At 42.6% G+C, this 27,793-nt stretch overlaps 1 protein-coding gene across 1 annotated transcript; it reads left to right on the top strand.

Moving 5' to 3' along the window:
* Positions 1-986: 986 nt before the first annotated feature.
* On the top strand, positions 987-25,965 carry SLC45A2 (solute carrier family 45 member 2; the record flags this gene model as incomplete). The annotated part of the gene is made up of 7 exons (XM_081319733.1): positions 987-1,975; positions 5,727-5,903; positions 10,377-10,690; positions 15,586-15,729; positions 20,264-20,387; positions 24,157-24,362; positions 25,735-25,965. Exons 1-7 carry the CDS (start codon positions 1,594-1,596, stop codon positions 25,963-25,965), a joined length of 1,578 nt encoding a protein of 525 aa, XP_081175859.1. The 5' UTR covers positions 987-1,593.
* Positions 25,966-27,793: the final 1,828 nt, after the last annotated feature.

The raw sequence follows: 27,793 nt of genomic DNA, 5'->3' as shown, positions 1-27,793 counted from the left end.
ACGCACAGGGCGGAGGGAAGTTGACGCCGGCAGCAGGTGATCCCTGAGGTACACCGGACCCATGCCATGTAGGGCCTTGAAGACCATTACCAAAACCTTGAATCTCACTCGGAAGACAACTGGCAGCCAATGCAGCTCGCGGAGCAGAGGTGTAACATGGGAGTATCGGGAGACTCCCAACACAACTCTCGCGGCTGCATTCTGTACCAGGTGGAGCCTCCGAGTGGTCCTCAAGGGAAGCCCCATGTAGAGAGCGTTGCAGTAGTCCAAACGAGAGGTCACGAGCGCATGAGTGACCGTACACAGGGCATCCCGGTCTAGATAGGGCCGCAACTGGCGCACCAGGCGAACCTGGGCGAAGGCCCCCCTAGTCACAGCCACTATATGGTCTTCCAAAGTAAGCCGCGAATCTAGGAGGACTCCCAAGTTGCAAGCCCTATCTACGGGGGGGTAATAGCTAGAGCTCCTGTTGCTTCTGTGATTTGTGCACCACTTATTTTCAAATCTTTGTGATGGTTAAACAAGAACAAACCACGTAGACTTGGATTATCATCGGTCCAAACAGATTAATATAACTGTAAACTGACGCGGTGGCTCATTGGGTTAGGACGCTGAGCTTGTCGATCATAAGGTCGGCAGTTTGGCGGGTTGAATCCCAAGTGCCGTGTAACAGAGTGAGCGCCTGTTACTCGTCCCAGCTTCTGCCAACCTAGCAGTTCGAAAGCATGTAAAAAAATGCAAGTAGAAAAATAGGGACCACTACGGTGGGAAGGTAACAGCGTTCCGTGCGCCTTTGGCTTCTAGTCATGCCGGCCACATGACCACGGAGACGTCCTCGGACAAGCGCTGGCTCTTCGGCTTTGAAACGGAGATGAGCACCGGCCCCTAGAGTTGGAAACGACTAGCATGCATGTGCGGGGGAACCTTTACCTTTACCTTTAAACTGACCAAAGCTTTATCTTCCTTTCCATCCAGGTAAACAACCCCAAACATTCATAGACCATGGCACACAAGGACGGAAAACCTGAGCATTAAAACATGGGATCATTTGCCCACTGGAAGACTAGTAGATCTCATGCTATGGTTTTTCTCCAGGAAGGTTGCTTGGGATCTTGATTACTATCTGAAATAAGAGAAGAGATTTATTCTTTTTTTCTGCTGACAGCATTGACAGAGACATTAACACCCTGACTGCTTGCAGTATAAGAAGGAGCAACTTATTAAACTATTCCATGCCATAAATATACACACGCCTTCAAAATAACTTTGAAGTCTGCCCTATGTAGACATGTGATACACTTGGATATAATCTTCCAATGATAAAAGAGCTGGGCATTTTCCAGCCAGGAGCTCTAACTGTGCTAATCTTCTTTCAGAGACACAGACGTATTTCCCCTTCCACTCCCCCCTCTCTGTAACTTGTGATTCCAGAGCTATGGGAAATATGCATGGCCCCTCCGGGTCTTTTCTTTGCTACGCCCTGACAAAGGATTTATGCCTGGTGGATCAACCTCCTAGATACCAGCCCAATGACTCTAACCCAACAGGATAATAGCCAAGCTCCTCCGGTCCTGCAATTTGGGCACTGCCAGAATGGGATCCCTCAGTAGAAAAGAAGAAACTGTGTTTAAGTCCTTAACTGGGAAATCTCCCTTTAAGCCAGTGAAGCCTTCCAAGAAGAGAACAGGCCAGTTGATTATGCACAGCACGATCATGTTTGGTCGCGAGTTCTGCTACGCAGTTGAAGCTGCCTTTGTCACCCCTGTGTTGCTCACCGTGGGGCTCCCCAAAAGCCTTTATAGCTTTGTATGGCTTATCAGCCCCATCCTAGGATTTCTGCTGCAGCCGGTGGTGGGTTCAGTCAGCGACCACTGCAGTTCTAGGTGGGGCAAGCGAAGACCGTTTATCTTGATCCTTGGCCTTCTGATGCTCCTGGGGATGGCTTTTTACCTCAACGGAGATGCAGTAATCTCAGGTGAGTGAGTACACAACCTGTTGCTGAGTCAGGAAAACCAAACTGAGTGTTAAGGAGAGAGATTGGAGATTGTGAACATTCTTGGTTGAATATGTTAGTGCATCTGCAATAAGTCAGTTGGCAGGGCTCATCAGCGTAGACTTCGTATATAAAAACAAGAAAGAAATCTTAGTTGAATCTCAGGGCTGGAAAGGATAGATTTAAATCTGAAGTTAGCTTGACAAGAATACTGTTAGCATTCTGAATGTATTTTTAATATTTGTGTAGATAAATACAGTATGACTGACACTTTGTTTCAGAAACTTTGAGAACAAAGAAAAGGGTTTAAAATCTAAAGGCTTAGGATTCATCTCAATCCTATTGTTTAATTCAAACCTCCAATCCGTATTATATAAATATTCAGATCTATATAAATTGGTTTAATGAATAACAATTATGCAATCATTACTTAATGGCTTCTCATGCAGAGGCCTGATATTTGCAGTGGAAAAAAAGATAACACAACAGCCAGATTGTTTCATTACTTAAAGGCACAGAGTGTTGCAAGTTCGTTAAATAATATGCAATATCCTGGTAATTTGGCTCAGTTTAGGAATTACAACAGGGAAGGCAGGTACAATAGCTTATTGGCTATATTGCTGACCATTACTTCTCAAACTGATGCATTGGAGTACTGCATATTTAAGCTGTGGAGGCAAAATACAAGTATATTAATCATGGCTGAAATCTCTCAAGTTTGTTCATTCTGGCATTTGGGCCCAGGATTTTGTGAGATGGCGGGGATTGGCCATTTAAAATCTTTTCATGTTTTTCTTTAGATTTTCCTTTTTTTTAACATGGGCGATTCAGTGTCATGGCCTATGACTTACATAAGGTAAAGGTAAAGGTTCCCCCGCACATGCGTGCTAGTCGTTTCCAACTCTAGGGGCCGGTGCTCATCTCCCTTTCAAAGCCGAAGAGCCAGCACTTGTCCGAGGATGTCTCCGTGGTCATGTGGCCAGCATGACTAGATGCCAAAGGCGCACGGAACGCTGTTACCTTCCCACCATAGTGGTCCCTATTTTTCTACTTGCATTTTTATGTGCTTTCGAACTGCTAGGTTGGCAGAAACTGGGACGAGTAACAGGCACTCACTCTGTTACACGGCACTCGGGATTTGACCCACCAAACTGCCAACCATCTGCTCAACAAGCTCAGTGTCCTAACCCACTGAGCCACCACGTCCCATTTATGACTTACATAGTGGTCCCAAAAAATGAAGTTGATGACAGAATATTGGTTTGGATAAAGGACAGGTGCAGGAACCTTGCTTTATATTATCCAGATAAAGAGCCTCCCCTTCAAAGTATGTCATTTTCGGTTTTCAAATGATAATGACAACCTTGTGAAGATTGGTTAGTCTGTTTGATAGACATTATTTTAATCTTTGCAAGCACCTTATTCACATTGTTCATTAAAGGTGCCAGGTCTTTTTTGGGCACTACTTTCAATGTTGGCAGTCTTTGTCTTTCTAACTGCTAATTCTGCATATGTTATACTTTTCTCTTTTAATTCTTCTTGACAGGGAAACAGTTCATAGGTTGTTTCAGCGCTGGCCTGTACTGGCTCTGTGGTTATTACTTCCTCTAAGTCAGCAATCCCCAACCTTTGTGGCTTGGTAGCCTGGCTGGGTGGGGGAGAGGGAAACGGCCAAATGAGTGGTGGGCCGGTGCACATGCGTGCACATGCAGTCCTTGCGCAAGTCGTGGGCTGGCGGGCACTCAGTGTGTATGCCCAGGCCTTTAGCTTGTGCAAATCGAGCTGTGCATGTGCATGCTGGCCCCCACTTACACAGCCCAATTCTGAATAGGCCACAACCCAGTAGTGGGCCACGCCCCAGGGGTTGGGGACCCCTACTCTTAAGTTATCATTTCTATAGAATCCAATCTGGGTCAGTCATCGGGACCAGAGGTTTAGTCTTTCAAGCTTTTAAGAACTTACCTGTAACAGAGTATGTGCTTTGGGCTATTCTGTGTGTAGTATTTATATGGTGCCTGTTATGTGTGGCTTTTTAGTTCTTGATTGAGGTGTTGATGGCTGGCTGTTACGTTGTTGGCTATTGTTTCCTTGTGCTGCCAAGCCCTCGCCTCCTAAGTACTTGATAACCTGGCGATAAATCAGCATTCCTATTGACTGAAGAGGGGCCCATTTCCCAGGCTTCAATCACTTCCCTGGCAGTTTTTGTACCTTCTCGTCCAACACTCTTAGTAGCTGCAAAATTGAATGTATATCCTTATTTATTCCAATGTGAGGCTACCAATGAGTTCTGGTCTCCTAATCTGACTACTCGTGTTCTTGCAATCTGGTGGTTGTCTGTCCTACATAGTCACAGGGGCAAGCCATGCAGGGGATCTGCTATCATTTCTATAATTCATATCCGTTTTTTCCTTTATATTTCCAGTTGTTCTTATCTGAGTTTCTTCTACTATTCTACTATTATTTTGAGGTCTTCCATTTTCACATTTTTTCTAAATATTTTCCAATTTTGCTAATATTTTATTTCTGGTGCTGAATCTCCTTTGGTCTCTTAATTGTTGTTCAGTGATATTTGAGTTTTGCTGAAGCTACCAGCATAAAAAACCCCCAAAACTATGCGTGAGTGTAGATTTCAATACTCTGATTTTGTTTGTTATATTCATAATTACAGAGTCTTTTCCCTGTAAGTATTTATTTATTAATAATTGCATTAATTATTTATCTTTATACCTTTCTTGTTCCCATCTGGATTTATCATCTCTGCCATCTTTGTTCTTTTTTGTTTTGTGTTGTTTTCTTCCATTAATGTTTTAGAACAATTTATAAAAGATCCAGAGATCCTGGAAGTTGGGTGGCATGTAAATAAATTATGATTATTAATAATAATGCCTCATCTTTACTCTAGAAACCATAGGCAGTGTTTATGATGATCTCCCCTAATTTTATCCTTGCAATCATTCTGTGAAAAAAGCTGGGCTGAGCAAGTGTAATTGGCCCAGAGGCTCCTTATGAGTAATTGGTTGAATGAGGACTTGAACCACAATCCCCTTGATCCAGGTTCAACTCTACACAAATTTTTGAATGATAGCTTAATCAAATCTGCTTTTGTAATCAGTACATAGTTTAATCAGGAAGAATACAGGTAGTTCTCAACTTACAATCATTCCTTTAGCAACTGTTAAAAGTTACAACAGCATGGGAAAAAAATGACTTATGAGCAGTCACACTTACAACCATTGCAGCATTGCAACATGATCAAAATTTGGGCGCTTGGCCACCGGCATGTATTTATGATAGCTGCAGCATCTGGAGTCAAGTGATTGCCATTTGCAATCTTCCCAGCTGACTCTCAAAAAGCAAAACCAATGGGGGAAGCCAGATTCATTTTGATAGTGTGATTTGCTTAACAACTGTAGCAAAAAGGGTCATAAAATTGGGCACAACTCACTTAATAAACAACTTGTTTAGCAACAGAAATTCTGGTCCCAATTGTGGTTGAAAGTTGAGGACTATCCTTAATGCTGTTAGTGTTCAAACAGAAATTAGAATGGTATGCATGATTTAATCCGGTAATGGTACACTTAAACATTAGCTGTACAAGTTGAGTTACATGCATTTAAATGTGTTTTTATGTTGCAAATGTACTTCCCTCATTGGGTCAATTGGACCTCAGCAAGTTGGGGGAAGGTTGGCATAAAAAATAACTGTCAACAAAGCCAGATGTTTTCTCTTACAGTTCTGGTTGTTGATCAAGGCACCTGGAAGACGTGGGCTATAATTATTACCATGCTGGGAGTTGTGCTGTTTGATTTTGCTGCCGATTTTATTGATGGACCCATCAAGGCGTATTTATTTGATGTCTGCACTCACCAGGACAAGCAGAAGGGGCTCCATTATCATGCGCTCCTGACAGGTAAATCCAAGATAATAGTTCCTCTTCTATACTCCTCTGGAAATGCAGAAATTGGCCAGTGCATTTTCCTTCCCACCCTTAAGATCTGGGTTGCGCTGATCAGCTGATTCAGAGCATCATTGCAAGCCTTGTTTAGAAACTTAATCTTGTGGTTACCAGAGCTGGTGGAAGGGAAGAATACCTTTTCCAAAATGAACACAGAACACTAATCTCATAACTCTGGAATAGTCTAGGGCACAGGTCTGCAGCCCGCGGCTCCGGAGCCGCATGCGGCTCTTTCAGCCATCTCCTGCGGCTCCTGGTACATGTGCAGTCCAAAAAAAAAAAGCGGGACTAAAAAAGTTCAACCAATCAATTCAAATATGCAGGGTAGGTGCATATCTCACCTTGGCTCTACTCTTCAGTCAAACCCTGTTCTGCGCATGTACGCGTATGCGCACATATTTTTTGCGGCTCCCAGTTTTTCCTTTTGTGAGGGAACCGGTTCCGAGTGGCGCTTTCACTGTTTGAGGTTGCTGACCCCTGGTCTAGGGATAGTGGATTTTGTGGGTCTGTTTAAAATAATTTGGAGGGTCTTTTTCTCTTTGCTTACCGTAATGGTTAGAAAAGATTCAACAGTGAAGATTTTTAATTTGTTTTTAAAATCAAAGTTATAGTCCTAGAGCAGGGGTAGGCAACCCCGGCTCTTTTATGACTCATGGACTTCAACTCCCAGCATAGCTGACTCAGGAATTCTGGGAGTTGAAGTCCATGAGTCATAAAAGAGCCGAGGTTGCCTACCCCTGTCCTAGAGCAATCAACTTCACAACATCCAATTGGAGTCAAGGAGAAGAGGATTATGTTATGTATTTAGTCTCACTAAAAGTAAAGACTCCTGTAAACCAGGTTCACCCTCTCGCTATGGGGGGTGAACTATTACCCCCCGTAGATAGGGCTCGCAACTTGGGAGTCCTCCTAGATTCACGGCTCACCCTAGAAGACCACATAGGAGCTGTGACTAGGGGGGCTTTCGCCCAGGTTCGCCTGGTGCGCCAGTTGCGGCCCTATCTAAGCCGGGATGATCTATGCACAGTCACTCACGCGCTCGTGACCTCTCGACTAGACTACTGCAACGCTCTCTACATGGGGCTGCCCTTGAGGACCACTCAGAAGCTCCAACTGGTACAGAATGCAGCCGCGAGAGTTGTGTTGGGAGTCTCCCGATACTCCCACGTTACACCTCTGCTCCGTGAGCTGCATTGGTTACCAGTTGCCTTCCGGGTGAGATTCAAGGTACTAGTAATGGTATTCAAAGCCCTACATGGCAGGGGTCCGGAGTACCTGAGGGAACACCTGCTGCCGGCATCGACTTCCCTCCGCCCTGTGCGTTCCCACAGAGAGGGCCTCCTCAGGGTGCCACCGGTCAGAGAATGTCGACTGGTGGCCCCCAGGGGGAGATCCTTCTCTGTGGGCGCCCCGGAGCTATGGAATCAGCTACCGGTTGAGCTCCGGACGGCGCCCGACCTTCGCTCCTTTCGCTGCGAGCTAAAAACATACTTTTTTGAACAAGCTGGCCTGGCCTGATGAGGGGATTGGGGTGGTGGTGTTAAAGATGTATTTTAGCATGTGGGCATTTATTTAATCTTGTTTTAACTTTTGTAATTTGTATTTTTATTCTTGCCCTGTTCACCGCCCTGAGTCTTTCGGGAGAAGGGCGGTATAGAAATATTATTAAATAAATAAATAAATAAACTGCTGAGGGCCCAATAGACAAAAATCATTGTTTTCTTGAAAAAAAAAACCAAGTAGTTTGCTATCGCTTTTTCTATACATTTCCCTTTTATTTTCTCATGAGACAGAAAAGAACATTCCTGTATATAATCTTAAAAGGATCCAAATACATCACCCTGAAGCAAAGAACAAATTAGGCCATGCTGTTGCCCCAGTGGCAAGCCAATAATCAAGAGTTGTTTTCGTATCACATTACATGAATTTGACTGTTTGAAAGTGGTGGGATTCAATTATGTGAACAACCGGTTCTCTGTGTGGATGCCCCTTCTGGAAGTCCATTCTGGGCCTGGGCAACAAAAAAGTAGCTACCGGTTCTGCCCAAGTGGTGCCAACCGGCTGAATCCCACCACTGCCTTTAGGGCAAATTACGAAATGTGTGCATGCATTGCTCACTCCCACAAAAATACAATGATAGCAAATATTATACTTACAACTTTGGATGAAAGAAGCTTGAGTCATGTGATGTTAATGATGGTGGTTTCATTCCTTGAATGGTACTTGCATAACTGCACGTATATCGTAGTTCTTGTTTCCTAAAGCTTCCTGCCTATGGAGATATAAGAATATATTTTCATTCTTATTTTAGGCAAAGCTATGGAGATTCACTTTTCAGTCCCAGAGAAAATGTTATTATACCTACCTGCCACCACTCCAGGTTTCAAACTAACTCACTGCAGCTCAGATTAATTTTGATTTGAAGTTACATTTGCAGCAGAACCCTAATAAGCAGGCATATACATAGAATGAAGGCTACTGCTAAGCTTGTAAGCTGCCCTGAGTCTTCGGAGAAGGGCGGGATATAAATGGAATTAAAATAAAAAAATAAAATAAAATTTTTTGCTCATCAGTGTGTTACCAAATTTGGTTTCTTGAAACTACCAGTTGTTCTTATCACAGTGATGCTACTTTTACTTCCTTGATACTGCAAATGACATTCGTCCTGGGTCAAGAGCTACCAGTTAAGATTTTTGTTCATTAGCAATTACCAATCACGGCAGGGAGTCAAACCAGGCTGGGGGCTAAACCTCTGTAATGCAGTGTTTAGAATGCTGGACTAGGACTACAGAGATACAGGTTCAAAAATCCACCCTCGGTCGTAAACTTGGTGCCAGTTGCTGTCTATTAGCCTGACTTTATATATCATAAAAACCTAAGAGCCAATGTGGTATCGTGGTTAAGAACAGAGAATTCTAGTCCTGCCTTGGGGACAAAGCCAGTTCCTCCTTCAGCCCTAGGTAGGAGGCCATGGCAAACAGCTTCTGAAAAGATTTTGCCAAGAAAACTGGACTGTCCAGGCAGTCACTGGAAGTCACTGCTGACTCCAAGGCAGATACACACAAACATACCTTACAATATTGTCACTACTATTGATGCTTCTGTGGTTATTTATTTCATGCATATATCATGGAAAAAAACCCCCAATAATATAGTAACCAACAATGATAAACATGTAGTATTTATCATTTGGAATATCTGGATCCCTTTCAGTCAGGATTCAAGCCAGGTATGGGACAGAAATGGCATTAGCCACACTTTTGGATGATCTCTGGCACGGGTGGGATAGGGGTTGTGCAACCATCCTTGCTGTGCTTGAGCTCTCAGTGGCTTTTAATACTATTGGTCATTTTATTCTTCTTGATCAATTCGAGGGATTGGGGGTAGGTGGCACTGTATTGTGCTGGTTCACCTCCTGTCTCCAGGGTAGGTAGTAGTTGGTGGTGACTGTGTAGGGGGGAGAGAAATCCCACCCTCAGCTCCTACTATGTAGGGTGCCACAGAATTGGATGCTCTCTCTGTTCCTATTCAACATCTACATGATGCTGTTGGGTGAGTGAGGTATCATCTGTAAACCAAGATACCCAATTAGACACCTCTATCCTTGGAGAATTAAGCAATGTATGGATGTTCTTAACCCAGTGTTTGGAGGCTATGAGGATCTGGATAGGGAACAACAGGCTTCAACTGATCCCTGGCATGACAGGGGCTCTGGGTTCTGAGATTATGCCATTTTTGGTGCTGGATGGGACTGTGTTGCTGTAAACAGATCTGGTGCGCATCTTGGAAATTGTTCTAAATGATCACATATTTCAGTTTGTCTACCCACAAGAACTAAAGTTTTGCATGTTTTAATTTTATTATTATAGCATATAGTTTGTCATGGAGAAAATCTATTTATATGGTTGCTAACTGTAATAAGGTTTGAAATAAGAAACAACAATACACTCAATACAAAACTTGCAAAACAGATGTGATAGTGACAATAATCTGACAATTTAGCATTAAGTATAGTTTTACTAAGGGACGCGGTGGCTCAGTGGGTTAGGACGCTGAGCTTGTCGATCAGAAGGTCGGCAGTTTGGCGGGTCGAATCCCGAGTGCTGCGTAGCAGAGTGAGCGCCTGTTACTCGTCCTAGCTTCTGCCAACCTAGCAGTTCGAAAGCACGTAAAAAATGCAAGTAGAAAAATAGGGACCACTATGGTGGGAAGGTAACAGCGTTCCGTGCGCCTTTGGCGTCTAGTCATACTGGTCACATGACCACGGAGACGTCCTCGGACAAGCGCTGGCTCTTCGGCTTTGAAACGGAGATGAGCCCTGAGAGTTGGAAACAACTAGCACGCATGTGCGGGGGAACCTTTACCTTTACCTTATAATTTTACTGTCTATATTAAAGTGAACAGCATTTTTCTTTCCTTTTTCTTTAGGTCTTGGAGGGGCTCTGGGATACCTGACAGGGGCCATTGATTGGGGAGCAACCATTCTGGGAAAGTATTTTGGGTCAGAATTCCATGTGATGTTCTTTTGTGGTGCCCTTGTGTTCCTGCTCTGCCTTATGGTACATTTGTGCAGCATCCCTGAAGCCCCTCTTGTCCACACTGGTGCTGAGACCAAAGTCCTGGTGAAAACCTCTAAGCCTGATCAATATGGGGCCATAGAAACTGTCAAGAACAACAGTGAAAACAGTGAAATACAGATTTCACCCCAGCAGCAGAAACCTACCACAAAAGCAGAAGTTCAGGTAACAGTTATTTTTAAGTTTACAATTTATTTTATTTTAATTATTGAAATGCTGTCTCCCATCTCGTGAAACGTTCATTGGGACTGTCACGTGATCCTCCCCCCAAAAAGCCTAAATCTGGAATGAAATCTTTGGAAATGGGTTGTGTACAAATAAGCCGAATAAATAAACGATCAATTGCCATGAATTATTCTTTTTCTAAACTTTGTGCACAATTCAGAAAATGTCATCATTAGAGGTAGTCCTCGAGTTACAGTCTTTCATTTAATCATCATTACAACAGCACTGAAAAAAAAGTGATTTATGACCATTTTTCACACTTACAACCACTGCAGCATCCCCATGGTCATGTGATCAAAATTCAGATGCTTGGCAACTGACTGGTATTTATGACGGTTGCTGTGAACCGGAGTCATGTGATCACCTTATGCGACCTTCTGGCAAGCAAATCAATCGGAATGCCAGATTCACTTATCAGCCGTGTTACTAATTTAATAACGGGGGCAAAATTCACTTAACAACTGTCTCGCTTAGCAACATACGTTTTTGGCACAATTGTAGTTGTAAGTTGAGGACTGGGATGCGATTTAATCCATTTTTCTGAATGGAATGTATCTGCAGCTTCGTGATAACTTCAATGACATGGCTCCATCTCTTCAAGCTTAGGCTATTAGTCTTTGTAGGCTTGTTGCTGTGGGGGATTTTGCTTGACTCTTCACCTTATTCTCCAAGATATCAGTACCTTGTATACATGAAAATTTCATGCTTGCCACGTGATTGTAAAAACATGAGAAATATTTGTCTCTTTCTTTCTCTCTCTCTCTGTATTTTAGACCAAAGATAGATCTGGTGTCCTCCAAATGTTTTGGACTGCCACTCTGATATTTGTGTGTCACTAATAACATAAAAATGTATTTGTCATTAGCTGTGTGGGCTAAACCAAGTGGCAGTTGCCATGTCAATATATCTAGAGAAGTTATTTCAAACCACACAATCCATTCATAAGTTGGTGTTATAAGAAACAAAACACAACTAAAAGCTACCAGTCTTTGGTAATGGATGAATTTTCTTGTTACCAGTCTTATAAACTCTTCTGGATTACATTCCACAGATCACTAAACTTTAGATATCATACATTCCTAGAAGAAAATCAAGATGGTGACTGTGCCGACATAATTGAAGCACCACCCCTTTTTATGAACACTGCACCTGCAACACACACATAAAAGGGGACAAACCTTCAATTGAATAAACACAACCATTGTCTTGACTTTTTTCAAAACCATTTTGGAATGCCCCTGAGGGGTTATTGGCTTTGACGGATGTGGTAGGCCTCAACAAGAATAAAGTGAAGTATAATAAAGAAGAAAGGCCTTTCTGGATTTTATTTCAAATCTTAGCTCCTTCAAAGTCTGTGAAGGATGGATTCAAAAGTCATCTACTAAAATGTTTATTGGTTTTTGCTGTATAGCAGGTGTGAGGTGTTGGCATCAATAACGTCAGCTGGGTGTCAGTTTGCTTATTCCTGTTTTAAACCTCTTATGTCAATATCTGCTAATCCTACATTAGTGCAGCTATGAAGATAGAGGCTCTGTTCAATAAAATCTTCCATTTTTGAAGATAAAACTTTGGCATTGATTCCAGAAAAGCAATATATGTGCCTGGCTACATTAATTCGCTTGATTAATTTTGATTTGATTTGATGCTTTCCAGTTGTGGAAAGGATGAATTTGGAAACCTGTGCTATATCATTGAATGAAAACATTTAGTGAAAAAAATCGAATTATGCATGCCGTATTTTTTTACTCTTCTTTAAATATCGGATATTCTTGATCTGTAAAAAGTTCAAACCAGGTTACATTAAGAATCTGGTATTTGAACCATGTTTAAATCCTCAAAGCATTTTGAAAAAAACAAAACAAAATGCACTTCAGGAAATAGAGGAACACAAAGAAGGTCTATGATACAGTTTGATTTCATATGAGTTTACAGTAAGTTTTAATCCTAGAAAAGAAATGGATAACATCATGCATTAGATGGAGTCTAGGAAAACGAAATGTTAATATGCACTTTACGTCTGAGATTTTTTTCAGATCACTTTGCATCCAAATCTACCTATGTCAGTATCTGGATATTTGGCCTAAGTGTTTTCAACAGTTCCACCTTCTCAGCTTCTCTGCATGAATATTTGGCTTTAAGCTAGTGGGCCTCACCTCATCTTGTTTTAATCAAAGCTGAGCTGTCCAACCAAGGAAGAAGATTGCACAAACAATCTTGTGCAATCAATAGCAACCTTAACTCTGAGGAACCGGCATTAAAAAACTGAACAGAAGAGGGCTGACTTCTGTATCTAACTATGCAAATATGCCCGAAGAGAAATTCTGTAACTCAAATATTTCTCTGTCCAAATGGGCTACATTTGTTTTGGATGAAGTGAAACCTGACATAAGTGGGCAGATGCAGTTGGGTGTTTAGAATGGAGAATTGATTTTTAAAACTTAATTTGGCACACCTTGTATCATGGTGCCTTTGGGCAATGCTCAGCTTGTACATCTACTTGCCATGACCCTGAAGGGCTTCCGTGGTTGATTACCAAAAAGGCTTCCAAGATGGCTGATGGACATTAACTGGTAGTCATCATGGGTTAAGGATCATTCATTAATTTCCAGTCCAAACCAAGACACAAAAATCCCTTGCTTCTGAAATTGGCTGGATATTCTTCCCCGAGGCAGTTCTGCAAAGCACTCCATCATCTGCATTGGAAAAAGGAAATAGCGTTGTCTTTTGCTATCTGTTTAGAACAGACAGTTATATCCTACCTTTCTTTCATTAGGAAACTCAAAAAAGCATAGATCCAGTAGAGAACCAATCTCTTGTATAGCCTTAATTGTTTTGTTTTGTTTGCTTTTTGGGTGTGTTTGAATCAGTCTTGACTCCTGGTACCTGCCTGAACACTTTTTCTTGGCAAGTTTTCTTGGCAAAAATTTTGGAGGTAGTTTGCCATTATCTCCTTCCTAAGGCTGAGAGAAAATGATTGGCTCAAGGCCACTCACCTGGCTTTGTGACTAAGCGGGACTAGAACTCATTTCTAGTCTAACCACTACACCAAATTGGCTCTCTCATAACCTTAGAACTGTGAGCAAATTTACAAAGAAGGGTCAACTAACACTTTTGGCTTCTAGGAGCTGCAGAGGACCATTCTGGAGATGCCGATATATCATCTGAGTGAGCAGGACCAATATTTGGAGCACTTTAGAGCAGTTCCCCAATCTTTCTGGCTTTGTGGACCGGCGGGAGGGGAGAGAGAGGGGATGGCTTAATGCGAGCAGCTGGTAAGCGGTGCATGAGTGCGCAGCTCCATTGCTTATGCGAATGGAGCATGTGCACACATGCTCACTAGTACTCGTGCAAGTGGGGATGTATGTGCGCGCACACGCTCCTCCGCCATTTCTGCTGCCTGGTTGCAAACAGCTCATGGTCTACTAGTGGGCTGTGACCCAGAGGTTGGGGACCTCTGCTTTAGAGGAGATCAGGACACTTTATGGAGATTAGCTATTTGTTACTGTTGTTTTGGGAGAGAATGGGTACCTTACATCTTACAAAAGCATAAAGCACAAATCATGCTACAGGATACTTCCCTAAATAGGGAACATTAGCCCATTTGGATAGAGAAATATTTGGGCTTTTTCAAGAAATGAAAAAAATACCCATTTTGTTCCTTAACTCCTTAAAAAACAGACTATTTCACCCTGTCTATTCGACAGAAGGTTTGGTTGCCAGAAAAATCAGTTCTGGGGATTGCATGTGAGTTTTGACCCATCCGCTATACTAGAGGTCTCCAAACTTTTGGGCACCAAGGATTGTTTCTGTGGAGAGAGGTTTTTCCGTGGATTGGAGGGTGTGTGGTTTTGTGTGCTGCCTGCATCCTGCAGATGGGGCTTTGCTTGTTTGTGCAGACCAGTTGCTGGCATGCCGTGGCCTGGTACAAGGCCCCAGACTGGGGGTTGGGGACCCCTGAGCTATACAACCCAGATACAGTTTATATAGCTAGAATTTTAAGGCACTCTTTTATTATTCATTCATTCATAAATGTAATATATTTGTGTACTATTTCCTATGTCAAAACACCTTGGTTTACTGTAAAAATAGAAATAAAATACTTAAAGCAATACATTAAAACTGTCAGTGCTGCTAACATTGAATGTTCTTGCTTTGACAAAAGATGAAGAAGCAGCTATTTCATATTTAAAACTTGTGTGTTACTTTTAGAGCTAGAATCAGTTGTTGCTGCTGTGGGAGGGGGGAAGAACATTTCTCAAGGCTGTCTTGAAATAAGAGAAGATAAGAATTTGGCGGGTTGTCTAACAGAAGGGAAAACTGACCCTTCAAACCAATTGGAGAATGTGATTAATGACAGCAATGAAAAGGAGGAGAATTGTGTTTAATATATTGTGCTAAGGGGTGGGGAATTCAGATTCCAGCTTCCCTAGCAAGCTTTGCCGATGTTATAGGGCTCTAATAAAAGACTTTTAAGGTAAATAATGCCTCACAGTCCTTTGAAGAGCTCATCCGTCGGAAACTTGACAAAAAAAACCTAGAAAGCAACATTAATTAAAGCATTGGAGCAAGAAATGACTGAATGAAAAGATATGTTTAGGAGCTTTTCAAATTTCAGGAGACCAAGATCTGCCTTTGGGTAGTTGCTCCATAGTCACAACAATGGAGGTTGGACTGACACAGTGGAGCAGCGGGGGTTGGGTTGGCATTTGAAACCAGGCATTTATTTTAGATACTTCAGCAGACATAAAGTAAGGTAACAGATCTTTCACTGGAGGTTCTTCGACCATCTACTATCTGGATGTTTACAAAGCTTGTTCGTTTTTTCCCCTTTCCAGGTTCAAAGGCAGATGACCATTATGTCTCTCCTACAAGCCCTTTTAAACATGCCACCTCACTACCGCAGCTTATGCCTGAGTCACTTGATGGGATGGACAGCTTTCCTTTCCAACATGCTTTTCTTCACTGATTTTATGGGACAGGTAAAGAAATTAAAGGGACGCGGTGGCTCAGTGGGTTAGGACGCTGAGCTTGTCGATCAGATGGTTGGCAGTTTGGCGGGTCGAATGCCGAGTGCTGCGTAGCAGAGTGAGCGCCTGTTACTCGTCCCAGCTTCTGCCAACCTAGCAGTTCGAAAGCACGTAAAAATGCAAGGAGAAAAATAGGGACCACTATGGTGGGAAGGTAACAGCGCTCTGTACGCCTTTGGCGTCTAGACATGCCGGCCACATGACCACGGAGACGTCCTAGGACAAGCGCTGGCTCTTCGGCTTTGAAACGGAGATGAGCACCGGCCCCTAGAGTCGGAAACGACTAGCACGCATGTGCGGGGGAACCTTTACCTTTACCTTAAAGAAATTAAAAAATTGTGGAACTAGATAGGCCACTAATCCAGTCTTGGTATCAGTTTTGCCATCTTTGGCTTCACTCCTCATCAGCCATCAGTAGTTGGGGGTGGTGTTGGAGGAACAGGGGAACAAATGGGCAATAAACATGTATTAGAATAGTGCTGGAAAATAGGGAAAGGGGAATGACGGTTGAGGAAAACCAGGGATGCTTTGAACCAGTTTGTGCCAGTCTTCAAGGACACCGAGACGCTGGAGAGGCTGGGAATGGAAAGTCGATTTCTCAAAACACCGAATGTTCTCCAAAACACCTAGATATCCATCCAATGGATGGCATTGGACTGGTCGGGAGAGGGAGGGAGGGAAGGATTGACAGGAAAAGGCTGTATGCTTTCACGTGGGAAATTTAGTTCCAGCTTGACTATATTGCAAGCAACATATTTTAATAAAAGAACTTATCACCTCATCCAAATGGGGCCGAGGGCCTTGGGCTCAGTGCAAATATCCAGTTAAAGTATCTGCAGTATAGCACATGTCTCTTCAGCTTCTGATTTTCTGAATACATCATCTTAGCAATAGACCTCTGCTCTTCATTTACAGGAAATAGTTCTACTTTTGTTGACATCATGCAGAATTATTCATTAACAGCTCAGATATCCCAGGGAAGTAGATGCCTTTAGGCTTTCTATATAAATTTGGGTAGGTTGGGTTGTTGGGGATTTCATTTGCATTTTATTATTTGAAAATCCTTGCTTTTTTATCTTTCATATTCTCCAAAATATGAAATGTCAGTATTTAAAATAATGATTCCCTGGAGCTCACCAAGACATGCAGTTCCACTTAAAAGTTTAGACTAAAGCTAAGAGGTGGACTGAAAATGGGCCCTGTTCTTTGCTTTTCATCAGCAGAGATAACATCTCCTTTGAATCAAACTCAGCTGAAGACCTAAAGGATATGTTCATGTGATTTGCTTGGGGAAAATATGGAAGTTTAAGTTTACGTTTATTATATTTGTATAGCGCCCTTCTCCCGAAGGACTCAGGGCGGTGAACAGGGCACATATAAAATACAAAGTACAAAAGTTAAAAGAGAATTAAATATAAGCCCGAGCTAAAACAATAAATAATAGTATAAAAAACCGCAATAAAAACCCCAACACATCCCCCATCAGGCCAGGCCGGCTTGTTCAAATAAATAGGTCTTCAGATCGCATCGGAAGGAGCGAAGGTCAGGCGCCGTCCGGAGCTCAACCGGCAACTGATTCCATAAGTCCGGGGCGCCCACAGAGAAGGCCCTCCCCCTGGGGGCCACCAGACGACATTCTCTGACCGGTGGCACCCTGAGGAGGCCCTCTCTGTGGGAACGCACAGGGCAGAGGGAAGTTGACGCCGGCAGCAGGTGATCCCCGAGGTACTCCGGACCCATGCCATGTAGGGCCTTGAAAACCATTACCAAAACCTTGAATCTCACTTGGAAGAGAACTGGTAGCCAATGCAGCTCGCGGAGCAGAGGTGTAACATGGGAGTATCGGGAGACTCCCAAGACAACTCTCGCGGCTGCATTCTGTACCAGTTGGAGCCTCCGAGTGGTCTTCAAGGGAAGCCCCATGTAGAGAGCGTTGCAGTAGTCCAGACGAGAGGTCACGAGCGCATGAGTGACCGTTCACAGGGCAACCCGGTCTAGATAGGGCCGCAACTGGCGCACCAGGCGAACCTGTGCGAAGGCCCCCCCTAGTCACCGCCACTATATGGTCTTCCAAAGTAAGCCGCGAATCTAGGAGGACTCCCAAGTTGCGAGCCCTATCTATGGGGGGTAATAACTCACCCCCCATGGAAAGAGGTGGAATATTCTGAATATCCCGGTATGCCGGTATGCACAGCCACTCAGTCTTGTCGGGGTTGAGTTGAAGTCTGTTCCTCCCCATCCAGACCCGAACCGCTTCCAGGCAACGGGACATCATGTCAAGGGCATCACTGGGGTGGTTTGGGGTCAAAATGAAAAGCTCCAAAACCATGAATGATCTCACCCAGCGGTTTCATGTAGATGTTGAACAGGAGAGGCGAGAGGACCAACCCCTGAGGAACTCCACAAACGAGAGACCTCGAGGTCAACCTCTGCCCCCCTGCCAACACCAACTGTGAACGTCCCAGGAGATAGGAGGAGAACCACTGAAAAACTGTGCCTCCCACTCCCAATCCCCTGAGACGCCGTAGCAGGATACCATGGTCGATGGTATCGAAAGCCACTGAGAGGTCTAATAGGACTAGGACAGAGGAATATCCCCTGTCCTGGGCCCTCCAGAGATCATTCACCAGAGCGACCAATGCCGTCTCCGTGCTGTACCCGGGCCTGAAACCCGATTGGTACGGGTCTAGATAATCCGCTTCATCCAGGACCAGAGGGAGCTGATGCGCCACCACACTCTCAACAACCTTCGCAAGGAAGCGAAGGTTGGAGACCGGACGAAAGTTATTTAACACAGCTGGGTCCAAGGCAGGCTTCTTGAGGAGAGGTCTCACCACCGCCTCCTTCAAGACGGCGGGGAAACTACCCTCACTCAAAGAGGCAGATATAACCGCCTGGAACCAGCCTCGTGTCCCCTCCCAGGCTGCATAAACCAGCCAGGAAGGGCACGGGTCCAATAAACATGTGGTGGAGCTCAACCTCCCCATAATCCTGTCCACTTCCTCCGGGGTCACAGAATCAAACTCCTCCCAGATAACATCGACAAGACCGCCCGTGTCCTGGTCGTCAGACTCTGCCCAGTTGGAATCCAGACCGGTCCGAATCCGAACTGGAAGCAGTTCTCAACTGTCTTCTGGGAAGTTTATTCAACTTTCTAGTCTAGCTTACATTTCTAGAATTTTCCTAGGGATCTTCATTCTAAGTAGGAACTAGTTAATCCAGTTTAGCTTGTTGCGATCAACCAAAGTTAATTGGAGGCTGCCATCTAGCCGACAGTAGACACCTAGTAAGGAGTCCTGCTTTAGAAAAACAACTAACCAAAACTAGTATGAACAAATGAACAAATATATGATGTAGCCCTATGCATCCTTACTCAGAAGAATATTATGCTGATTTCAATAGAATTCATTCCAAGTCTGCACTAGACCTCTCTCTTAGATTTTCTGTTACAGTGAGAAACTCCAAGCTATATAAATAACCTTTTGATATTTCCTAAAAGCTAATCAAGCTGGGTCATTGTGGGTTTCTTTGGAAGACTTCCAGTTTCCATAAGCTCAGATGACTACATGTCTTTTAATCAAAATGAGAAATTCTCTGGTCAACTCTAAAACATTTTTCTGGGAGTAAGCTATCCTGCCTTAGAAAAAAATGGTCAAGATTTGGAGTTGACGGAGTGTTCAACCCATTTGGATTATCGAAAGACCTTTTTGGTGAACATGGAAGCATTGCAATGAAGGCAATTGATCAACTCATGCAGGCAGCGATTCCACTTATTCCATACTGATGCACACTCATGACATACACTCTGCACTGAGCGATTAGTTACTTGGGGACTGACTACGTGGTATGGTAACCCAAATCTAGATGAGGCCAAGAGAAAACCACTGCAGATATATTGATATTTTCATTGCTTTGTATTCCCAATAGTCTGTTTTCTAGGTCAGTGCAAGTGGTCCTCAAGTTACAACCATTCATTTAATGACTGTTTGAATTTACATTGCCTTCCAAAATAATCACTTATGACTTAAATTTGCACTTTTGACTGTTAATAATCATTGCACTATTTCCCATGGGCGCGTGATTGCAGTTTGGGTACTTGGCAACCAGCTCACATTTATGACTGAAGTATTCTCTAGTCACATGATTGTGATTTGTGAAGTTTTTTTCTGGCTTTCCGCAAAAAAACCTCCACCATCGGGGAAGCACAATTCTCTTAACAACCATGTGATTCATTTAACAAGCACAGTGACTTGACTTATGACCTTGGTGAAAATGGCAATAAAATTGGGTCTGGTGATGTGATGATTTATGACCACAACCACATATGATGGAAATTCTGATCCCAATTGTGGTCGTAAATTGAGGACTGCCTATACTGTATATTGAATTCTGGCCTTTGGGATTTCTCCTTTCTTTAACAATGAGATGTGTAGGTTCCATGTCACAACCCATTCATTCTAAATCCTGTTTTTTTGATGCACTATAGATTGTGTTCGAAGGTGATCCTTATGCTCCTCACAATTCCACTGCTTATCTGACCTATAAAAGAGGTGTAGAGATTGGATGTTGGGGTTTATGCATCAATGCCATTTCTTCTTCAGTCTATTCTTGTGAGTACCATTTCAACTTGACTGAAATACCTGAAAACAAGAATTAAATATGTATGGCTAAATAGATATCAAATACCTAGAACTAAGGAGATATTTCCTGACAGTTAGAACAATTAATCAGTGGAACAACCTGCCTCCAGAAGCTGTGAATGCTCCAACACTGGAAGTTTTTAAGAAGAGACTGGACTGCCATTTGTCTAAAATGATATAGGGTTTCCTGTCTGAGCAGGGGGTTGGACTAGATGACCTCCAAGATCCCTTCCATCATCATCATCATCATTTGTTTTTTTTTATTATTATTATTATTATTATTATTATTATTATTATTATTATTATTATTATTATTATTATTATTATTAAATATTAATAATAATAAAAATAAAAATATTAATGCATAAAAACCTAATATAAAATTTAAAATATTCAAAAAGGCAAGGATGAATTAAAAATAAGTTTTTCAGGAAGCTGGCCAGCCCCACAATTGCATGCTCCTCTGCGCCCAAGCAAAGCTGCACAGCCATATTTTCACACCTTTCTGGAAGGCTAGGAAGGGGGGGGGGGCTGATACACCTCTGGGACGAGAATGTTCCACGTGGGCAATAGCTGAGAGGGCTTTCTTCCTGGCCTCTACCAGTCGGAATGTTTTAGCTAATGGGATCCATAATATATCTTCACTGCCTGACTGGCATATGGCTTTTGAACAGTCAATGCATCTCCTGCACATTATCTACAGCTGTGGGTATTTTGAGGGGAAAAGGCAACTCTTCAAGAACATCAATATCTTTTCAATCCCAGTTGTAAGGATAAAGCAAGGATCTGAATATGTGGCATGTTTGCTAAGTGCCCCAATGAGAATGCCCTAACCCTACTGACAATCTCCTGACAGCCAGAATTTTATGCTTTGATGGGTTGAAAAAAATAGCTGAATGTGACACCCACTTCCCTTTTCATTGGTCAGAGAGGTGCCTATCACCACCCCAATTGGCTAAGGGGCACGTTTCCTGCTAGATCTAGTTCTCCTGTTGTTTCTATCCACCATGGAGCACTAATTGGATTCATTAGATTAACCCCACCCCTACCCTCCAGAAAATTACAGAAGCTACAGGTAATCCTCGACTTACAATAGTGACTGCTCAAATTTACAACAGCACTGAAAAATGTGATGTTTTTGACCTTTGCAGCATCCCCGTAATCATGTGATCAAAATTCAGATTTTGGGCAACTGGTTCATATAGATCAGGGCTTTTCAACCAGTGGTACGGGTACCACCTGTGGTACATTGGCACCTGGCAGGTGGTACGCGACCATCCTAGAAAAGTTGTATGCTCAGAACAATGCTCAGAAATGCTCAGAACAATGAAAACCTCGGATAGGAGGAAGAGCGCCGCTGGGTGGGCAGGCAGGTGTCTTGCTCGGCTGTGGCTTGGGGGGCACTTTTTTCAGTGCTATTGTAACTTCGAACAGTCAATAAGCGAACTGTTGTAAGTTGACTTTTTTCCTTTTTTCCTTTTTTTTTTTTGGTCATCAAGTTTTTGACACCTTGCTAGGCGACTGGTGGTACTCGGATGTTGCCAGATCCTAAAAGTGGTACAGTGGGTGATAAGGTTGAAAAGCCCTGATATAGATGACCGTTGCTGTGTCCGAAGGTCACTGGATCACCTTTTGCAACTTTCTGACAAGCAAAGTCAATAGGGAAGCCAGACACATTTAACAACTGGGTTACTAACTTATCAACTGTAGTGATTTACTTAATAATTATGGCAAGAAAGGTTGTAAAATGGGCAAAACTCACTTAACAAATGTCTCACTTAACAACAGAAATTTTGCGCTCAATTGTCATAAGTTGAGGACTACTTGTACTTTTCTGCTCTAGATAACATTTGTGTTCCTCTGTGGAAACCTTCCTAACGATACCTTATTCTGAGGATGGCACAATGTGATATATCGGTGGCAAGATTATCTGGGCCTGGCTGCCAAAACAATTCCAGAGTTCTGGAAACAAAGCTCTCCTTGCCTGCAGCTTAAAACAAAACTTCAAAAACTAGAAAATATATGTACTCCTGGCAACATCTCACAGAGGTAGAAAATTCAGTAAGATGTGCCTTGCATCATTAAACTTTTCTGAAGCTGAAACTTTTTCTCATGCTGTTTTTGCCACTTTTTGTTAAGCAAAAATCCTTCATTTTTGTATATATTAAATCTTATAAATATTTTTGGGCTTATGTAATGTATATGCAAAGTTGTTCAGTCTACAAATGTGATTAATACATGAAATAAATAATTACATTCCAATGTAGGAATAGATCCTTAGTTTCAGAAGTGGAATTTCCCATGGACCTTCAGAGTTTCTTTAGTTCTTACTATTGATATAAATGCAAAAAGAAACTGACTTCTGTTAGGGGAAAGGGCTGTCTGGCCTAGTCCTCTATGCCAGGGCTTTTCAACCTTTTCACCCATTGTACCACTTTTAGGATATGGCATCATCCGAGTACCACTAGTTGCCCTAGCAAGGTGTCAAAAACTTGATGACCCAAAAAAAAAAGGAAAAAAAGTGATGAAGTACAGGTAGTCCTCGACTTACAACAGTTCACTTAGTGACTGTTTGGAGTTACAATGGCACTGAAAAAAGTGCCCCCCAAGCCACAGCCGAGCAAGACATCTGTCTGCCTGCCTGGCGGCGCTCTTCCTCCTGTCCGAGGTTTTCATTGTTGTGAGCATTTCTGTTGAGGATTGGCAGCGAGGGTGGGGTGGGTGCTTGGTTTTTATTCCCCCCCATCTGCTGGGTGGTTGCAGCACATTTTGGTCACTTCACGTGATCCTGGGACACTGTGACCGTCATAAATATGAATCAGTTGCCAAGCATCTGAATGTAAATCACAAGACCCCGGAGATGCTGCAACATTCCAGCTGATTGACACTTCTTCTGGGCTCAGCAGAAGCACCAGGATAAGCGCCAAGCTCCAGCTGGAGACTGGCGCTGATCCTGGCGCTTCCGCTGAGCCCTGACAGCCCTGCAGCTCCAGGCATCTCTTGCTCAGGCTTGTGTAGTGCTGCCACCAGTTCAGCTCATTCCCCTCCCCCGCTACCATTTTTCTAGGATGGTTGCATACCACCTGCCAGGTGCCAATGTACCACAGGTGGTACCCGTACCACTGGTTGAAAAGCCCTGCTCTGTGCTGATTATAGGAAAAGTCCCCAAATCCCAAAGACCACATGGAAAACTTTCCCAGAGGTGGAAGAAATAACCTGGTTCATTTTTAAAGGGGCCAACCTAGATTGCACACCCTCAATAAATAATGAAGTACAGGTAGTTCTTGACTTATGCCCAGAATTAAGCCCAGAATTACAGTCAAAAGTCGTGCTGATTGTTAAGTGGGTCACCGTGTCCTATTTTACAACTTGTTTTGCAATGGTCGTTAAGCAAACCCGTTATCTGCAATGGGTGCTTTCTGCCAGAAACCAGAAGTAAACCCCAGTTTCCAGCAGAATATATTGTAAATTACAGTCATGGGACCATGGGACACTGCAAATGGTTATAAATGCAGGCCAGTTGCTGAGCATTTGTATCCAATCATGTGACCACAAAGGAGATCCGGCTCTCAGAACTTTGAATCCAAGCCATAAATAGTACTGGGGACATCCGTTGTAACTTCAAACAGTCGCTATTATTAACAAAAAGGGGGAGCAATAAAGCTTTTCATTAATATTCAACAGGGATAAAAAATGGCTGCCATTTTAACTTGTCTTCCCATTCTTTTTCTTCCACCAGACGTTCAAAGAGCTCTGCTCCCTTTCCTCGGATTAAAAGGACTCTATTTTGTTGGTTATCTCCTTTTTGGACTGGGCACGGGATTTATTGGGCTGTTTCCCAAAGTCCATCCTACTCTGACTCTGTGCTCCCTGTTTGGTGTCATGTCCAGCACACTGTACACTATACCATTCAACCTTGTTGCTAATTACCACAAGGAGGAATTGGTGAGTTGAAATGGAGGGCTGTTGTCTTGCCTTGGCTGTGGAATCCTTCAGATCCTTGGCTGTGGAATCCCTTTCAAGTGGAGGGAAGTGGGCGAGGGATAGTGAAGTAAAGGAAGGATCCCGACCAACTTTCTGTACTGCTAATATCTTAGAAACCATCTGACTGCTATTGAATCCAGCAGATACTGCTTAGGTTCCTAGGCCAGGGATCAATGTGTTTGGTTTTGCCTGATCCTCACCTGATTAGGAGGCACCAATAAGCCCTCCATTGTCTTTGCTTCCACTTTGCACATGGATACAGGTAGTCCTCGAGTTACAACCGTAATAGAGTGCCAAATTGCTCAGCAGGGTCCATTAAGTCTGGAGTGGCCCGGCCACCAGAGCTCCAGAACTAGGTCATAAGTACCCCCAGGAAGACCCATCATAAATTTGAATGGTTGCAAGTCAAGAGCTACCTTTATATTGATCAAATTAAGTAGTGATACCTCTTATAATGCTACTAGATGATATTTGCATTGAATTTCAAATAATCCAGGAAGCAAAATATCACAGTCTCTGCAATTTCTTCCCCACATTTATGTCATACCCTATGTTTTGTACACCTGTTACCTACTTCTGTGTCATTACTGCAAGATAAGACACAGTTTTATCTATACTGAATAAAGTTCACTCAAAACCAACCAGATTTCCAGTGAATGTGCACAAGACTATAATCAAGAGCTTTCGTAATTTTGAAAACCTTTCTAACAATTTTAAAGATGCTTTCTTAAAAGATTTACATGAGAACGACTGATTTCAACTGTTCTTTCTAAACTATCCCCAAAATAAAAGAATTAAGAGGAAAACAGATCTTTTCATCCAGAAACATTTCCACATTATCTCTAATATTTATAAGCTTCTGAATGAATTTGTATATGATATCAAATTAAGAAGACTCAGCACTTTTTAACAATGGAGTTCTTGTTATTAAAATTATTTGCTTTTTCAGCATTGTAAAACAACTTAATCTAGATTTTTTTAGAAACGAAACTAAATTCTTAATCTTACATCAAGGAAAAAGTTTCTTCTCTTGATTTCCGATATTAACACCCTCACAAAATTCCTAAATAGAATAAAATCACGGTAATAGTATGTGGGAATTTTTACTTAATGACAGTGAATTGCTATCGTGTTTTCTTTCTTTTTCTTTCTTTCATATTTATACTCCATCTTTCCACGTACACATTGCTGAACTTTATGCAATGCTTGGTTCCCAGCTGTCTTAATATCGATGCGCTTTGGCTGTGTGACACCAGTGAATAGACAATGATTGGATGACCTGAATGGTAATTTTGATTCAGTTGGTTTCATCTCCTTCTCTGTTTGCTTCCAGAATCAGAAACACAATGAAGCTGCAGACTCCAGCCGAGGAAAGGGTATTGACTGTGCTGCTCTGACGTGTATGGTCCAACTGGCCCAAATCATCGTTGGGGTGGGCCTGGGTCTCCTGGTCAATGCTGCTGGCAGTGTGGTGGTGGTGGTGATCTCTGCCTCTGCTGTTGCCTTGCTGGGTTCCTGCTTTGTAGCCTTGTTTGTTCGGTACATTGATGAAAGCAATAAATAGTTGATTTGTGGCAGTCGTTGCTCCTTTTCTTTCAAAAAAGAAAAAGAAAAGGGACAGTGGTGTATTTTGGCTGTCTTAACAAAGTAATGTTAACATCTTTGAATCAATTATTAACAATTTCAGAATAATGTGCCTTTCTTTAGTTCTTCCTTTCTATGCATCCCAGAAACCATGGGCTTCAACTTTAAAAAATTAAAGAGTACACACACAGGTTGGGCTCTCTTAATCAGGAAAGGACACAAGGACATGTATTGGCTCTTTGAGGTAGTCCAGACAAGAAGCACCAAGCTTGAGTATAACACTACCTGTATTGTAAGGTTGTATAACAATCTTGCAAGTGTTAAAATACATCTCGACCTTTCATTCCAAGAAAGAAAAGAGAGTCACTGAGAGCCTTGGTGGAGCAGTGGGCTAATGCCTTCTTAAGTACCACCAGCTGCCTGCAATTAGTGCAGGTTCGCATCCTACCAGGCTCAAGGTTGACTCAGCCTTCCATCCTTCCGAGGTAGGTAAAATGAGGACCCAGATTGTTGGGGGCAATTAAGCTGACTTTGTAATAATGCCGCTTGGGGTGTGTGTGAAAGCCCTAATAAGCAGGCATATACATAGAATGAAGGCTACTGCTAAGCTTGTAAGCCGCCCTGAGTCTTCGGAGAAGGGCGGGATATAAATGGAATTAAAATTAAAAAAAATAAAATGTTTGCCATCCTCCATTTCTTCTGCAGACTCAGTTGACCTAGTCTGCTACTGCTGCTGCTCCTTCGGTCTCTCAAGGTCATTTTCACAGTACAGCATGTAATCTTATCATTACAGTAAACTTATCATCTTCTGTCATACTTCTCCTGATACTCATTGCATAATCTACAATGCAGCATTCAATTATGGCTATTTTGCCAAATGTCTGTCCAAATCTCAAAATAATTTGTTCTACAGTCATATTGCTCATAATACAACTTTAATCTCCCCAAATTTGACAGATATTAGGATATTGAATTTAGTAGCTGGAACAGTAACGTGTACAATAGGCCAGAATATACAGTTGTAGTTGATTAGTTAGAGAATGCTGATTCATGCACTCTCTACGCTATAATTGGTTGCTGTAAGTATAAAGGGGGAGTTTCCCTTTTTGCCCTCCTTTTTCTTCTGTGTGTTCTGCATACTATAATAATAATAATAATAATAATAATAATAATAATAATAATAATAATAATAATAAGAAGAAGAAGAAGAAGAAGAAGAAGAAGAAGAAGAAGTTGGAAGGGACCTTGGAGGTCATCTAGTCCAACCCCCTGCTCAGGCAGGAAACCCTATACCATTTCAGACAAATGGCTGTCCAGTCTCTTCTTAAAAACTTCCAGTGTTGGAGCATTCACCACTTCTGGAGGCAGGTTGTTCCACTGGTTAGTTGTTCTAACTGTCAGGAAGTTTCTCCTTAGTTCTAGGTTGCTTCTCTCCTTGACTAGTTTCCATCCATTGCTTCTTGTCCTGCTTTCAGGGGCTTTGGAGAATAGCTTGGCTCCCTCTTCTTTGTGGCAGCCCCTGAGATATTGGAACACTGCTATCATGTCACCCCTCACCCTTCTCTTCGTTAAACTACACATACCCAATTCCAGCAACCGTTCCCTATATGTTTTAGCCTCCAGTCCCCCAATCATCTTTGTTGCTCTTCTCTGTACTCTTTCTAGAGTCTCGACATCTTTTTTACATCGTGGTGACCAAAACTGGATGCAGTATTCCAGGTGTGGCCTTACCAAGGCATTGTAAAGTGGTATTAGTACTTCACGTGATTTTGATTCTATTCCTCTGTTAATGCAGCCTAGCACTGTGT

The sequence above is a fragment of the Vipera berus genome, assembly GCF_964194415.1.
Source record: "Vipera berus genome assembly, chromosome: 2".
NCBI lineage: Eukaryota > Metazoa > Chordata > Lepidosauria > Squamata > Viperidae > Vipera > Vipera berus.
Note: the sequence above shows the minus strand (reverse complement) of the source record. Positions and strands in the feature narration are given on the sequence as shown.